This window comes from Acipenser ruthenus, chromosome 28 (genome assembly GCF_902713425.1).
Source record: "Acipenser ruthenus chromosome 28, fAciRut3.2 maternal haplotype, whole genome shotgun sequence".
NCBI classification, from domain to species: Eukaryota; Metazoa; Chordata; class Actinopteri; order Acipenseriformes; family Acipenseridae; genus Acipenser; species Acipenser ruthenus.
In genome coordinates this window covers 3,749,665-3,763,454 of record NC_081216.1, presented here as the reverse complement: position 1 = coordinate 3,763,454, position 13,790 = coordinate 3,749,665, and the positions used below count along the sequence as shown (strand labels likewise).

At 45.8% G+C, this 13,790-nt stretch overlaps 2 protein-coding genes across 2 annotated transcripts; both read right to left on the bottom strand.

Annotated features, from left to right (window-relative positions):
* Nucleotides 1-696: 696 nt before the first annotated feature.
* tcap (titin-cap (telethonin)) lies at nucleotides 697-2,545 on the bottom strand. The gene is made up of 2 exons (XM_034057476.3): nucleotides 2,213-2,545; nucleotides 697-2,074 (listed from the first exon to the last, which is right to left on the bottom strand). The coding sequence occupies exons 1-2, from the start codon at nucleotides 2,359-2,361 to the stop codon at nucleotides 1,699-1,701; spliced, it is 525 nt and encodes a 174-aa protein (XP_033913367.1). The 5' UTR covers nucleotides 2,362-2,545; the 3' UTR covers nucleotides 697-1,698.
* Nucleotides 2,546-7,846: 5,301 nt separating this feature from the next.
* mreg (melanoregulin) lies at nucleotides 7,847-13,431 on the bottom strand. Its single transcript, XM_034056954.2, has 5 exons — nucleotides 11,935-13,431; nucleotides 11,222-11,381; nucleotides 9,388-9,478; nucleotides 8,677-8,840; nucleotides 7,847-8,426 (listed from the first exon to the last, which is right to left on the bottom strand). Exons 1-5 carry the CDS (start codon nucleotides 12,021-12,023, stop codon nucleotides 8,199-8,201), a joined length of 732 nt encoding a protein of 243 aa, XP_033912845.2. The 5' UTR covers nucleotides 12,024-13,431; the 3' UTR covers nucleotides 7,847-8,198.
* Nucleotides 13,432-13,790: the final 359 nt, after the last annotated feature.

Here is a 13,790-nt window from a genome sequence, read left to right as displayed (position 1 = left end):
CCACACAATAATCCACAGCAAGGACGCTTAATAACCTGGATTTGAGCTTTTGTTTTTGCTAAGATCCTCCAGCATTGCTGTGTACTCTGAACAGAAACAACAGCAAAGCTCCATATATATATATCTTCTATTCAGGCTAGGTATTAAGTGAAGGGGTCTCTGTGATCAGGACTCATTATTCACCTCCAAACAAGCTGCTTTCTAAATCAGGATTGGCTGAACAGTGTTGATAACAAACAAATGTTTTCAATCCACATATAAAAACAACTGGGGATCATAATCCAACTCTCTTTTAGGAGCTGTAACAAGAGCTTCGAGAACCTTCTAGTACCAGGGCAGCACGCAGTGGCTGATGGGAAGCCTGGAGCTCATGCCATCACAATGCCCCTCTTGCCAGCCCCTGAGACCTGCCCATCCAGCTCCACGTGCTTCTGTGTCAGGGAAGGCTTTCACTGTAATCTGTTGAGTGTAAGCCAGATGGCTGCCTGCCGCCAGTGTAGAACAGCACTGCCAGCTGCTGACAGGTGCTGGAGCAGAGAAATGCAAGCAGGAAAGTATAGGAAATAGGACTGCTGTGATTAGGGGTCACAATCACATTAACAAGCCTCCTCGCACAACTCTCCTCTCCTCTCGGTGCAGAGTAGGCAAGGGGTCTTCCTGATGAATTCCAATCACAAGCAAACAGGAGCAAGACCATTTAGTGTCAATTTAAAATTTTAATGAACTATTTACAGAAGCAAAAATGCACTTAAAAATCAACATTACAATGCCACACATTTGGTTTCAGTGATTACATTTGTTCAAATGCTATACATACAATATCCATTAGACGGGTTCGTTTTCTAGTTACACTGCAAGCATTTCCTGCAAACCCCACACACTGCTACCCGTTAGAGACCAGCTTTCTAAAGTACTCTCCAGCCCTTGCCTTGTCCCCTGTGAGATCTGCATTAGTGCCCCCCCTCCTTCCTCTCTCTCTCTCTCTCTCTCTCTCTCTCTCTCTCTCTCTCTCTCTCTCTCTCTCTCTCTCTCTCTCTCTCTCTTATCCCAATTTCGATCAGTGAGCAACTTGCAACACAAAGCCATGTGCAGAATAACAAAGCTCCATATTTCAACAGCAATCCGGGGCATGTCCTGTAATTGATGAGCCGGGTTGCAGATAAGCCCTGAGGGGGCCAGCGCTGTATTTATATCTAGAGGGCTCTGCAAGGGCTGGATGCCACCCAGTTGGCATTAATTAGGAAGTGTTTAAGAGGCTGATGGCTGTGGATCACGGCCCAGCTGCAATGCTCTGGCAGCATCTTAATAAACCCATTGAAAAAGATCACTGTCTTCCACAAGGCACAAGCACAACTCCAAAGAGAGCTAATTGCGACCTTTGAAAAACTGCAGGATCAGACCAATGGTTTTTTCCACAGCGCCCCTAGAATGGGTCCTTATAAATACAGGTAATTGAGTCGCATTAATTCAGCAGCGAAGCTGTGAATAAAATGAGACCCGAACTGTTCAGGTTGTCTTCTAGCTCAGGCATAGCAATAGTATTAACTGTGCAGTATACAGTGTGTGCGTTAGCAGCATGGCAACAACGACATGAACATCTTTCTGTTTTTTAACCCCTCACCCTGGCAGTGCCTTCCCAGTGTCTCTGCAGCCCAGCCTGGCTGCCCTCCCTCAGCCCCCAGGGCTGGCTGCCTCCCCTCACCCCCTTTGTGCCTCCTGGGACATTGACCTGCCCAGCGAGCGGGGCAGTTTGGTGAAGTCCATCCTGAATGGCTGTGAGAGCGGCGGCAGGTCCCTGGTGATGTCGCTGATCTCTCTCTTGGTCGGACAGGCTCCATCGAGGGTGGGACTATCCCGGGCCAGCTGCTCTGCCCCCCGCTTGCCGCTCAGCTCGGCCGGGGTGAAGAGGGGCAGCGGCAGCACGCTGCGGTACGGCAGCTGGTACTCCGTCACCGGCCCGCCCAGCGTGCCCAGCCTGAGCAGCCCACGGGGTGACCTCTGGAGCAGACTGACCACTTGGTGCTGGCGGTGGAAACTCTCCTTCCGAGCATCATTCACCTCCCGCACGGAACACCTGGGAGAGAGCGGAGAGAGAGTGTGAGAGGAGTGAGATGAAGAAGGATTATGAGAGGGGGTGTGAGAGAGAAACAAACAGCGTGAGGGTCTCAGCATGGATCCCAGGTAACAAGCAGGAAGGCTCGTTTCGACTCACCTGTCCTCAGGCTGGGTGCTCAGGACCAGGTCCTGCCACTCTGCAGTGTAGCTCTCCTTCCTCCCTGGGTCTGCCTCCTTCACTGTGCAGCCCAGCTCCGCTGCAGTCACACTGCCAGCCTTCTTCACCACTACTGAGCGTCCGTGCATCCTGTCTGTCTGTCGGTATGTCTGTCTGTCTGCGTGCGTATCTCTGGTTCCTCTCAGTGCTGTCTGTCTGTCTGTCTGTCTGCTTGCTTCTCGCAGGTCTCTTTGTGTATCTCTCTGTCAGTCTGTCTGTCTCAGTCTCTCTCTCTCTCTCAGTAGCTGTGGTGATGTGCTGCTCTCTCAGCTCTGCCTCTGGTTTATATAACCCTGCTGTTTCTATTTCAGGCTCTGCTGTAACTCTCTATATCCACACAGCGGACTCACTGTTCTGATACCTGACACCCCAGCACAGCCTGTACTGGGAACACTGCAGTCAACACTACTGGGAATGATGACATCATGAGGTGACTAACCAGCACAGGAGTGACCTACAGGAGTGACCAGCACAGGAGTGACCAGAGCAAGAGTGACCAGCAAAGGAGTGACCTATAGGAGTGACCAGCACAGGAATGACAAGAGCAGGAGTGACCATCACAGGAGTGACCTACAGGAGTGACCAGCACAGGAGTGACCAGAGCAGGAGTGACCAGCAAAGAAGTGACCAGAACAGAAGTGACCAGAGCAGGAGTGACCAGAACAGAAGTGACCAGCACAGGAATGACCAGAGCAGGAGTGACCAGAGCAAGAGTGACCAGCAAAGGAGACCAGAGGAAGAGTGACCAGCACAGGAGTGGCCTACAGGAGTGACCAGCACAGGAGTGACCAGCACAGGAGTGACCTACAGGAGTGACCAGCACAGGTGTGACCAGAACAGAAGTGACCAGCAAAGGAGTGACCAGAACAGAAGTGACCAGCACAGGAGTGACCTACAGGAGTAACCAGCACAGGAGTGACCAGAGCAAGAGTGACCAGCACAGGAGTGACCAGAGCAAGAGTGACCAGCAACTGCCTCCTTCTATAGAGGCCTGGACATTGAGGCATTGATCAGCAACATGAAACTCCGGATTTAGGCACAGAAGAGGCCTTTGTAATTATTTATCAAAAATGGTGAATCGTTTTTTCTTTGGATCTCACTTTTTGGAATCCGGGAGAATTACTTCTAGGTTTGTAAGCAGAGTTTTATCTAAGGAAAGTAATTCTCTGAATTCAGCTGCCTATTTTAGGTTGCAGCACTTTATTTTCCATACACTGTGCGTTGTTATATAAACAGCATGCTCCCTGAGCCGTGGCTCTTTCACGCCAGAACGACTCCTCAGACATGGAAGTATAAGAGTACAGCTCTGGCATCCCCTATAGAATGAAACCTGCTGAATAATCTTACGTTAACATACTGAATTATACACCGCTTTGTAGTTCTCCATATACTCCATATATATAAATATGTAATACATGGATGGAGGCTATATTTGCATCCTGAGCCATTCGAATAAAGCATAATACCACAGTAGTGACGTCAAAAAGTGATAATTCCTCTAGAGGAAAATATACTTGAACTTTGATCCATTCGACTCCTCGAGACAATCGCTTTCAATTCAAACACAAAATCTCTCATTTTTAATCACTCGACAACACCCACAGTACAGAAATGTTCATCAAAATGAGAATACCTGAATAAATTTAAAAAAAAAAATGATGTAAAGCTGGTACATTCGTATCTCAGAGAAACGAGAAATTAAAACAAGGTAAAGGCAATCATCCAAATAAAGCTGAAACACTAACAGATAACGTCTGTACAGCACTGAAACACTATGTTTAAAAAAACCAACTGTACTGCTGAACCTCGTCTTCTTTGATATTAGCATCACAAGGGTACCCATGTATTATATAAAAAAATAACAGATGGGCCTCTTCAGTGAGTTACAGGAAAACAATTCCATCTCGGGTTTCTGCGAAAGTTTATAAACTCGACCTTCGGTCTCGTAACTTATGATGCCACAGAAACTCTAGATGAAATGATTTTCCTGTAACTCACTGAAGCCCATCTCTCTCTTTCTCTCTCTCTCTCTCTCTCTATATATATATATTACAGCTGGATTAGGAGTCAGGTTGCTCCCGCAGGACAGCTGAATCAGCTGAGGAGTGTAAACCATTCCCGGGCTCCCAGCGCCCTGCCTGGTATGTAACTGGAAGCGCACTGACCATTGTATTGTACTGAAACACATCGATTATTATTTATTTCTTAGCAGACGCCCTTATCCAGTTAATTGTTACAAGATATCACAGTATTTTTACATACAATCACCCATTTATACAGTTGGGTTTTTACTGGAGCAATCTAGGTAAAGTACCTTGTTCAAGGGTACAGCAGCAGTGTCCCCCACCTGGGATTGAACCCACGATTTTCCGGTCAAGAGTCCAGAGCCCTAACCACTACTCCACACTGCAATTAACTAATTTAGCTTCATAAAGTCCAATGAAACCTGCTGAATAATGTTACATTAACATTGAATTGCAAACCGCTTTGTAAATCTCCATATACTTAATGAAAAATGTGACATTTCAATATCTAACATGAAATACTGTACTACTATTATGGCTTCCGGTAGACTTCTGCAATAACATTTTGTAGTTTATTTGATTACATGATGTTAAATAAAAAATCTATGTTCATATATATATATAGTTTTAAATTATGTCTCAATCCTAAAATTCTAGGTGATGCAAAACGCTTGTCCGCAGCTCGATAGTGGGGTGATGATGCGAGGTGTTGGCTGCACATCATTCTTTCTGAGCTGTTTGTTTTTCCACAAGCAGTCCCGAGTTACCAGGTTACAAGTCCCTTCCAAAGCGCTGCCGCTCGCTGATGGAAGAGGCATGGCTTTGCTGCCCGCTCTCAGCTGGCTCCTAGTTGTCTCGATCACAATAAATCTCATTAAGTCTGTATTGGCGTTGTGCTGATCAGGAAGATTGATTTAGTCTGTAACGGTGCTGTGTTTTGACCGCAGTTGTTTTACATGTAATATCTAGTGAATTCATTATGATTTAATTATGTCTCAATCCTAAAATTCTAGGTGATACAAAACGTTTGGCTAGAGCTGTATGTATATATATATATATATATATATATATATATATATATATATATATATATATATATATATATATATATATATATATCCCCTTCAGTCAGTGTGTGCAAAAGTCTATTTTCTAATGCGTAGAGGATTTTATCAAAGTTAGGGCAGGGCAGCTTCTCGAAATTCCATGAAGTTCATACAAACCAGTTTAAAATGTCTTAAAATGTAATGAAGTACTCATGACCGAAGAGGATATATCGGGACTCCTCAGTGCTGGGCATGGGGTTGCTTTGCTGAAGGTCCAGGGTTCCTTGTGAGTGAGTCAGAGGGCTGATTCAGATCTGATGTGCCTGCCTGCCTGTCTGACTCAGACGCCTGGAATGGGATCCTGTTCCTTTGGGACCTACCTGATCTGCAGGGGCACCGTGGCCAGCGTTAACAACTAACAAAGCCAGCATGTGAGTGCTGAGAATTTCACTGCAGCTTCAAGCCCTAAGGGCAGTCACAATGAGTGCCAATCACAACGCAGTGTGTTAGGGGTAACCTGTACACAGCATCTTTAAACTGTAACCTGTACACAGCATATTATATTATTATTTTCAAGATATCACATTATTTTTACATACAATTACCCATTTATACAGTTGGGTTTTTACTGGAGCAATCTAGGTAAAGTACCTTGCTCAAGGGTACAGCAGCAGTGTCCCCCACCTGGGATTGAACCCATGACTCTCCGGTCAAGAGTCCAGAGCCCTAACCATTACTTCACACTGCTGCATCTTTAAAGCTAAAAGTTATTCCTTTAAAAGCTTGTCATAATTATTTCAGTTGTCTTATGTGTAAAGGTCAATGTTCTGTTACTGCCCTCCAGTGGTTGTTTGAAGAAGTACATATGTTTTTTTTCTTTCAGTGGTCCTCAAAGTAATTTATAAACGGGCATAAATGTGTCCACCCTGGCTGTTTGAGGGCACGCTGATGTATAATGCCAAATACGTGTTTTAAAACAATCATTTCTATAATTGTGTGATCACCTGGATACACTTGTTAGGTGTACAAAACATGGGACGCGGTGTAACGATTTTGACCGCTGCTGAAATAATGACTTTTCCTTTTTATGAAGCACTGTGCATTATTCGATTACAAAGAAAAGGCGGTGCAAACTGTAAACCGGACCAACAAGAAAGAAAGAAATGCCTTCTTTTTGTGAAGACGTTCTTGGTTTGTTGGCTTGTAATCTGGTTGAAAGGATGTGATGGTGACGCTAATACAGTGTCTGTCACATCTGTCACATTGACTCATCGCTGAAAACGCGTAAGCATGTCCTTGAGAACACACGACCTTATGGAAGATGCCGAGCACGGGTATTTATTTATATTGGTTCCTAAAGTCTGCACTCGTGTTGCTGGATTTGTAGCGCTGTTGCAAAGACGATCCGTTTGAAACTCCAGCAACTACTGCACGGCTGCCTTGTTGAAATAAAACGGTTGAAGACTGGAAACCAATTCCCTCGCATTGTGTTGGAAAGGTGCATCCACAAATGTGAAAGCTGACTCAAACTGCATAATGTCTGTGAAGCGACTGTCAAATGTATCTTCCAGCTCGGCCATATGGGTGATAGACTCAAGACAAGTGCACAAGGCGCGTATCAATGCCCCGGAAGCAGCTTGTTACTGACGCTTCCATCCCAGCTTCTGTGGATTGAACCGTCAGCCCAAATGTTGATTAAAGCAAATGTTTCTACATTCCTGCTGCAGTCTGGCTCATGCTGTTTCTCAATCCACAGAAATATGGTTCAAAAGAATCAACAGACACGTTCCTTGCGGAAGTGAAACCTTGTGAAGCATTTTGTCTTGCTCAACCTGGGTCACAGCGTGTTGACCCACATCCTGAGGTGGGGTTGCTGGGACCCGGGTTAACCTGGGCACGATGGTCTGGCTTCGTGGGCACGGCTTTGAGGACCACTGTTTAACAGTCGATTGATTAGGATCCGAAATGTGGAGGCCTCTGTGCTACAGCCACAGGACCATACTCAAGTGAATAGGAGATTGAAATGATGCCGAATTCGACAATGTATTTATTAACTTTTATTTATTTTCTTTAAGCAGTGAATTGAGATCACTTCAGATTTATCTGGCAAAATAAATATTTATTTTGTGAAAACCCAGATATATTTTTTCAGCTTTAATTGCTGAACGACAATATCTTTCAGAGGTATCCGTTAGGTAAATGTTGAATCTCCAAGCGTAAAAAAAAGTTTAGCTTTCGGCTTTACGAAGAACTGGGGGAGGATGGAAGCCAATAGGGAGCGAGAAGAGGCGGGACTAAGGGAACGGGATGCAGACAGGACAAGAGAAAAGAAAGGGGTGATGTGAGAAGTTTCATTGCACTGCACACATACACTTCAGGTGAAAACAAAACCTTTCTAGTCCTAAAGGCTGCTTGAGTAGGATAGCCGACACAGAAATAGTACTGACCGGCCCTCCACGTGATGGGGGCTGGTTTGAAAGCAATCACAAGACTCTCTCTTTTTAAAAGGTTGTTTAATAAATCCAGCAGTTTGAGCTCCCAGGCACTTCATAAAGAACACTTACTACAATTCTCTGAGCCAACTGTTTTCAGACTAACTGGATATTTCAGAAAGCACAGTAGCTATGAATACAGTAGTCCCTGTATTCATAGCTGGATTGCTATGCTGTGTTCCTGGGGTATTTACTCTTGCTAGCTTACAATTTCAGTAACTTGATTATTAAAAACGAAACCTTTCCATTCTCCCCACTCTCAACCTCAGGCCTCTCTAAGCCTGTATCCAGAGTTTTACATCTGTATTTGTACTCTCTCTCCCTTTCTTTTCTAGCACCCCCACCCCCCACGTCCACTTGTCCATCATTCCATAGATTTGGACATGAAGACGTCATCGTCCATCTCTACACTTTCGTCCTCTAGCTCCTCCTCTTCCTCCCCAGGTATCGGCCGATTGGTCTGTGCCACCAGGATGGGTGTGGTGTTCTCTGGCTCCGCCTCCACCTCGTCCTGTGACTCCTCCTCTTTTGGGTAGTACAGCCTGGCTTTTCCAACGAAATCTTCAGCAGCGTCCAGAATTAACAAGCGATCCTGCGGAGCAGAGAAAGGGATTGAAGCCCCTCAGACGCCCAGTGTGTCTGTAAAACCACCTTCTCTCATCCAGTATCAATACACAGCAATAGCATTATTAATACAACCTTGGACCAACATGAAGACGCACCTCTCAGAACGAGAGTCCTGTATAACACACAGAACACTGACCCTCCCAGTGACAGCATCTGCATTAACTGTTACAGGCAGGCTGCCGATGACAGTATCAGTTATTGACAATGTTATTCACCAGCACGAAGAGGTATCTCTCGGGCGGGGCGTCCTTGCGGTCGAAGACGGAGGTCTCGTGATGCAGTGTGTTCAGCAGGGTGCGCGTGGCGGCCGGGTGGCGCAGGCTAGCGTAGGAGCAGTTTGAGGAGACAGTGAGGAGAGACTCCGCCTCCGCATGGAACCCTGGTGAGAGAGGGAGAGAGAGACCCGTGTGTGCCAGACTGCGGTGTGCACAGTATAGTCCAGCTCACTGCATTCTCACTCACTCTCCGAGTCACAGTGCACACTCACCCCCACCCGCCATCCCTCCCACCCTCGGGGCACAGTGCACACTCCCTCCCTCGGGGCACAGTGCACACTCCCTCCCTCGCTCCCTCGGGGCACAGGGCACAGTGCACACTCCCTCCCTCGGGGCACAGTGCGCACTCCCTCCCTCCCTCAGGGCACAGTGCGCACTCCCTCCCTTCCTCGGGTCACAGTGCACACTCCCTCCCTCCCTCAGGTCACAGTGCACAGTGCACACTCCCTCCCTCCCTCCCTCGGGGCACAGTGCACACTCCCTCCCTCAGGTCACAGTGCACACTCACTCCCTCCCTCCCTCCCTCAGGTCACAGTGCACACTCCCTCCCTCCCTCGGGGCACAGTGCACACTCACTCCCTCCCTCAGGGCACAGTGCACACTCCCTCCCTTGGGGCACAGTGCACACTCATTGCACACTCACTCCCTCACCCAGATTCTCGAGGATCATTTTCCAGCGCTCTTGCACGTCTCGCCGCACCTGCCTCTTGCCATGGATATCGATACTGAGCCGCCGGTACCCCTGGAGGGAGAGAGGAACACAGCACCGCACAGTAACAGCTACAGAGTCTTCCTTCAATACACAGATAACCAGCAGGTTCAGTGCGGCTTCACAATCTGAGCGTCACAGCTGCACACTGTTCTGTGTACCTCCCCCAGCAGCCCTGGAGCACACTGGCCATGCTCACTGACTGAGTAACGGTGTCGTGTTATTTTCAGCCAGGTGGTTAAAAGTGGTCCACACCGCACTGCGCTTGCCTAAACAACTTCCGCTAAGAAAGCAGGGAAGCGCCAATTCAAATCTGGTACGTTATGCTGTTTTCGGTCTTTCACATCTCTTTAATTGATCATTTTTTCCAGTCTTTTACGTCAATTTTAATGTAATTTATCATATTTTTCCACCATTGAGAAAATAGTATGCAAATACTTATCATATGCAATTGGGTCTTGTGGACTTCTCATTTTGTCTTGTTCGTCGTGAATTGTTTTTTCTTTTTAGAGAAATCGACTGTATAAATGTATAATTAATGGTAAATGTACCTCTGTTTGACAATAGGAAAACACCCATCAGATCGCAATTGATTTACAAAACTGCATTGTGTGCTCAGCAAGAGAATAGCAGAGTAGGCCTAACAAGTTGTGTTCGCACCATTCAAAAATAAAATACATCTTATGGATTATTTGTATAATCATTCTGATTATGTGTTTATCACATTTAAATGGTAATGCTAATAGTAGCTGATCTGTTTTTTAAAATCTGGCTTTTTGTACATTGAACATCTTTTAAGAGGACAACATGAAGAATACAATGACTTATGATCTGCAATACACCCAATGTTTAATGTTTAACTGTTATTGTGTTATTATAAACACTATTTTTTTTTAATTTAGGAGTGACCAGTTATTTTTATTTATTTCCCCCCACCCCCCCAATTTGGAATGTCCAGTTATGTTTTTTCACCTCACCGCAGCGAGTCCCCACACAGCACAGACGTTCTGAGGGCGTGTGTGCGGCCTCCAATCTCACAAGCCTGAAGTCAATCCCGAGCAGAGGTGGGCGGGCTACAGATCCCGGAGAACAGAGACCAGCCCTGCTTTTATCCACTCTGAATGTGCTCGGTGTCTGGCCAGTAGGGCTCGCTGTTGTGAGTTCACTGGGGGAGCAGCCCCAGTTTTTTACTTTGCAAATCTGGTAACTCTAATTACATGAACTAGAGCTCTGACACCAGACACCAAAATCTAAGCCGAACTACTGGACAAAACTCGTAAAAAACATGAAAGCAAATTGTTTTTTTTTGTTTTTTCTTCTATTAAGTGGTGTTGTAACTGTTAGCATTAATCTGTCTATTTAAGGTTCAAAACTAATTGTTTGTAAATTAAAACACTGTTCATTTTGATAACATCTTTTGATTTTTAAACCATTATTTAAAATAAAATGCCCTTCCGTCTCCATTTAGGTTTGGTCCCCGTAAATTAGCAGTGCCTTGTAGTTTACAAAAACTGTTAACACTATAATTATGTTGAACTGTGCTGCTCTTGTTATCATTATTTAAAATTACATGCAAACCTAAATTGGATTAAAACACTTTTAAAGAAACCATTTCCACATGCTGTTCCTACAGAGCATTGTCAGCTGCAGTAAGCTGACAGTGCCATGCTGTGGACAGCTGTGGTATTGCATCAGTGCCGTTCGTCCTGAATGAGAGGTGACAGCCAGTAAATGACAGAGCTGTCTGCGAGTTCAGGCTCTGGTCTTGACTCTGACCTGGGATCCACGGCGTGTCTTGGCCCGGCGCTGCAGCAGGTTGTAGAGGTCACGGTCGTCATCGCGCTCCATGTGAGATTTATCCAGAGGCTCGCTCCAGAGGTTCGTCTCCTCGGCTCGCCGGCGCTTCGCTTCCCGGTTGAAATACTGCAGAGTCTCGCTGAGAGAAAGAAGGTGTGAGAGAAACAGACACTATGAGATACACTCTCATTGTGAGAGACACAGACAGAGACAGGGTATGAGAGACACACAGACAGAGGGTATGAGAAACAAACAGTGAGGAGAGAGAGATGATGCGAGAGGGTATGAGAGACAGAGAGGGGGTGAGAGACAAACACAGAGACAGAAAGACAAGTGAAACAGTAAATGTGAGAGACACAGAGAGGGTGTGAGAGACAAACAATGCGAGAGGGTGTAAGACAAACACAGTGAGAGAGACAGACAGACAGACAAGTGAGAAACACAGACAATGTGAGAGAGGGTGTGAGAGGCAAACACCATGAGAGAGACAGACAGAGACACAGCAGGAGAGACGACGAGAAACAAAGAGCTTTAGCAGCAGTGATTTGTGGTAAAATCTCTTTTACAAGGGAGACCCAGCAGCCGGCAAGGAAAGGGAGTGTGGCTCTATTGAATTCTTTAGACTTCCTTTCCTCTGTCTCTCTCTCTCAGATTAATTAATAAAAACCCATACAGATCCTATTGATAAATACCTGAGTATGGGACTCTTCTCTTCCGGCTCATTGTCTTCACAGCAGAAGCAACAAGATCGGACAAAGAAGTGCCTGAGGCTGGCCCCCATCCCGATGATCCTGTCCCGTCAGCGCAGTGAGAATGGAGTTCGACTGGTCCCAAACTGGGGGTAAGATGGGTCTAAGCTCGGAGAGCTGCCGTGGCACTGGAGAGGCAGAGACACACTGACACGAGCACGTGGCGACACAGACACTCCTGTGTTAAGTAAGTTAGCAAGTCAGCCAATGGTGCAGTCATGTGAAATGTGTGCTCCCCTCCCCTGCAGCTACTGAGCCACACAGAGATACAGTCTGCAGGAGCGCTCTGTCCTGCAGCCCCATAGGCTGCATCCAGTCACTGTAGCTTATGGGGGAACCATTATTTGCTTAGTGGCCACATTATCTATCCAAGGGCTCCTGAAGTGGCCAACTGGGGTGTGGGTTGAGGTTATGGAAGCTTCCTGGTTGAGGCAGCATTTCCACACAGCACAACATTTTTTTTTTTTTTTGCAGCATCTACTTCAATAGTAAACTTATATGTGCAGCCTGGAGGGGCAGTGCATGGCTTTCACACTCTATTGCATCCTTGATGTTCCATACAGATCACAGCCACTGCACAGCAGACATGCAGATTATATTATGGAAATTATGAAATGCGAGGGGATAACAAGCTCTGAGGATTTTTCTTTTCTCTAATGGGTTTTTAGTCTTCAAAAATCATTTAGCGACACCGTGTGAAATGTGAAATTGGATTTTTTTTACTAGGGGCGGTCATGTTTTTCTTATAGAATGCAATTCAGAATGTCGGTACCCAGGAGAGGAGAGTTTTTAAAGGGTTTCACCCAGATGGCAAGCACAACTTTGAATAAATGATACAAAGCAACGCACGCTTGTTTCATGCCTAAAAGCAAAGTATATTGGCAACACACTAAAACGTACCATGAAAAAGCATGCAGCGTAACAACTACCAATATAAAGTGTCAATTTCCCCACGGTGCATGAAAAATCCTTTTAAGAACATCAGAGAAGCAGTTCTGAAGATCTGTCCGATCCTTGCTGTAAGGGGTGCAGTGTGTAAAGGGTTACTCAGCAGCATTGCGTGCGCTTGCCAGGGCTCCCCCTTAACTCGGTGCTGTTGCACCCCAAGGGTGCTCTTCTGAATCTGGGCATTGTGTCCTGAACGCGGCGAGCCGGGGGAGGGCTGGCTGAAGCTATTCCTGCTCCCGCTAGAGCTGGGGGCTGAAGAGCCACAATGATTGCCTTTGTACCGACCGGGACTAAGAACAGCACAGCTTCTCTGAGCGGGACAGCGAATGAGAACAGGACAGGCCCCAGAGCAGCTTCTCTGAAGTGTTTCTCTTGTTACTAGGCCTTTTATTGACCGTCCCTGACTAGAGATGAGTGAATCATCGTCATCTTCCCTGAGATTAACAAAACCCAGGAAACTAAAACAGCAATGAATTTACCTGCTCCTGCCTTGTAAGTCTCTTCATCCAAGAACAGCACTGATGCACATATTAAATCATTTTCTTGTTTAAAACCTCCTGGAAGGTTTAAAATACTATATTAAAAACCAACAGGACCACAGCAAGTCAAACATGGTATAAAAGTTTTATAAACAGTAATGGGAAAGAAAACGTGAAACCACAGTATATTTAATTATTAAAACGGATGTAAATGCAAATACAAATACATTGGTTCCTGTTCTGAAACTCAGTTTGACACCAAAAGCAGCACCCTCCAAAGACTGTTTGTTCTGTATGATTGATCAGTATTAGCTTAATGAAATCAAATCAAAGGGTCTCTTTGTAAGAATCTCAGCGAGGCAATGCTTGGGA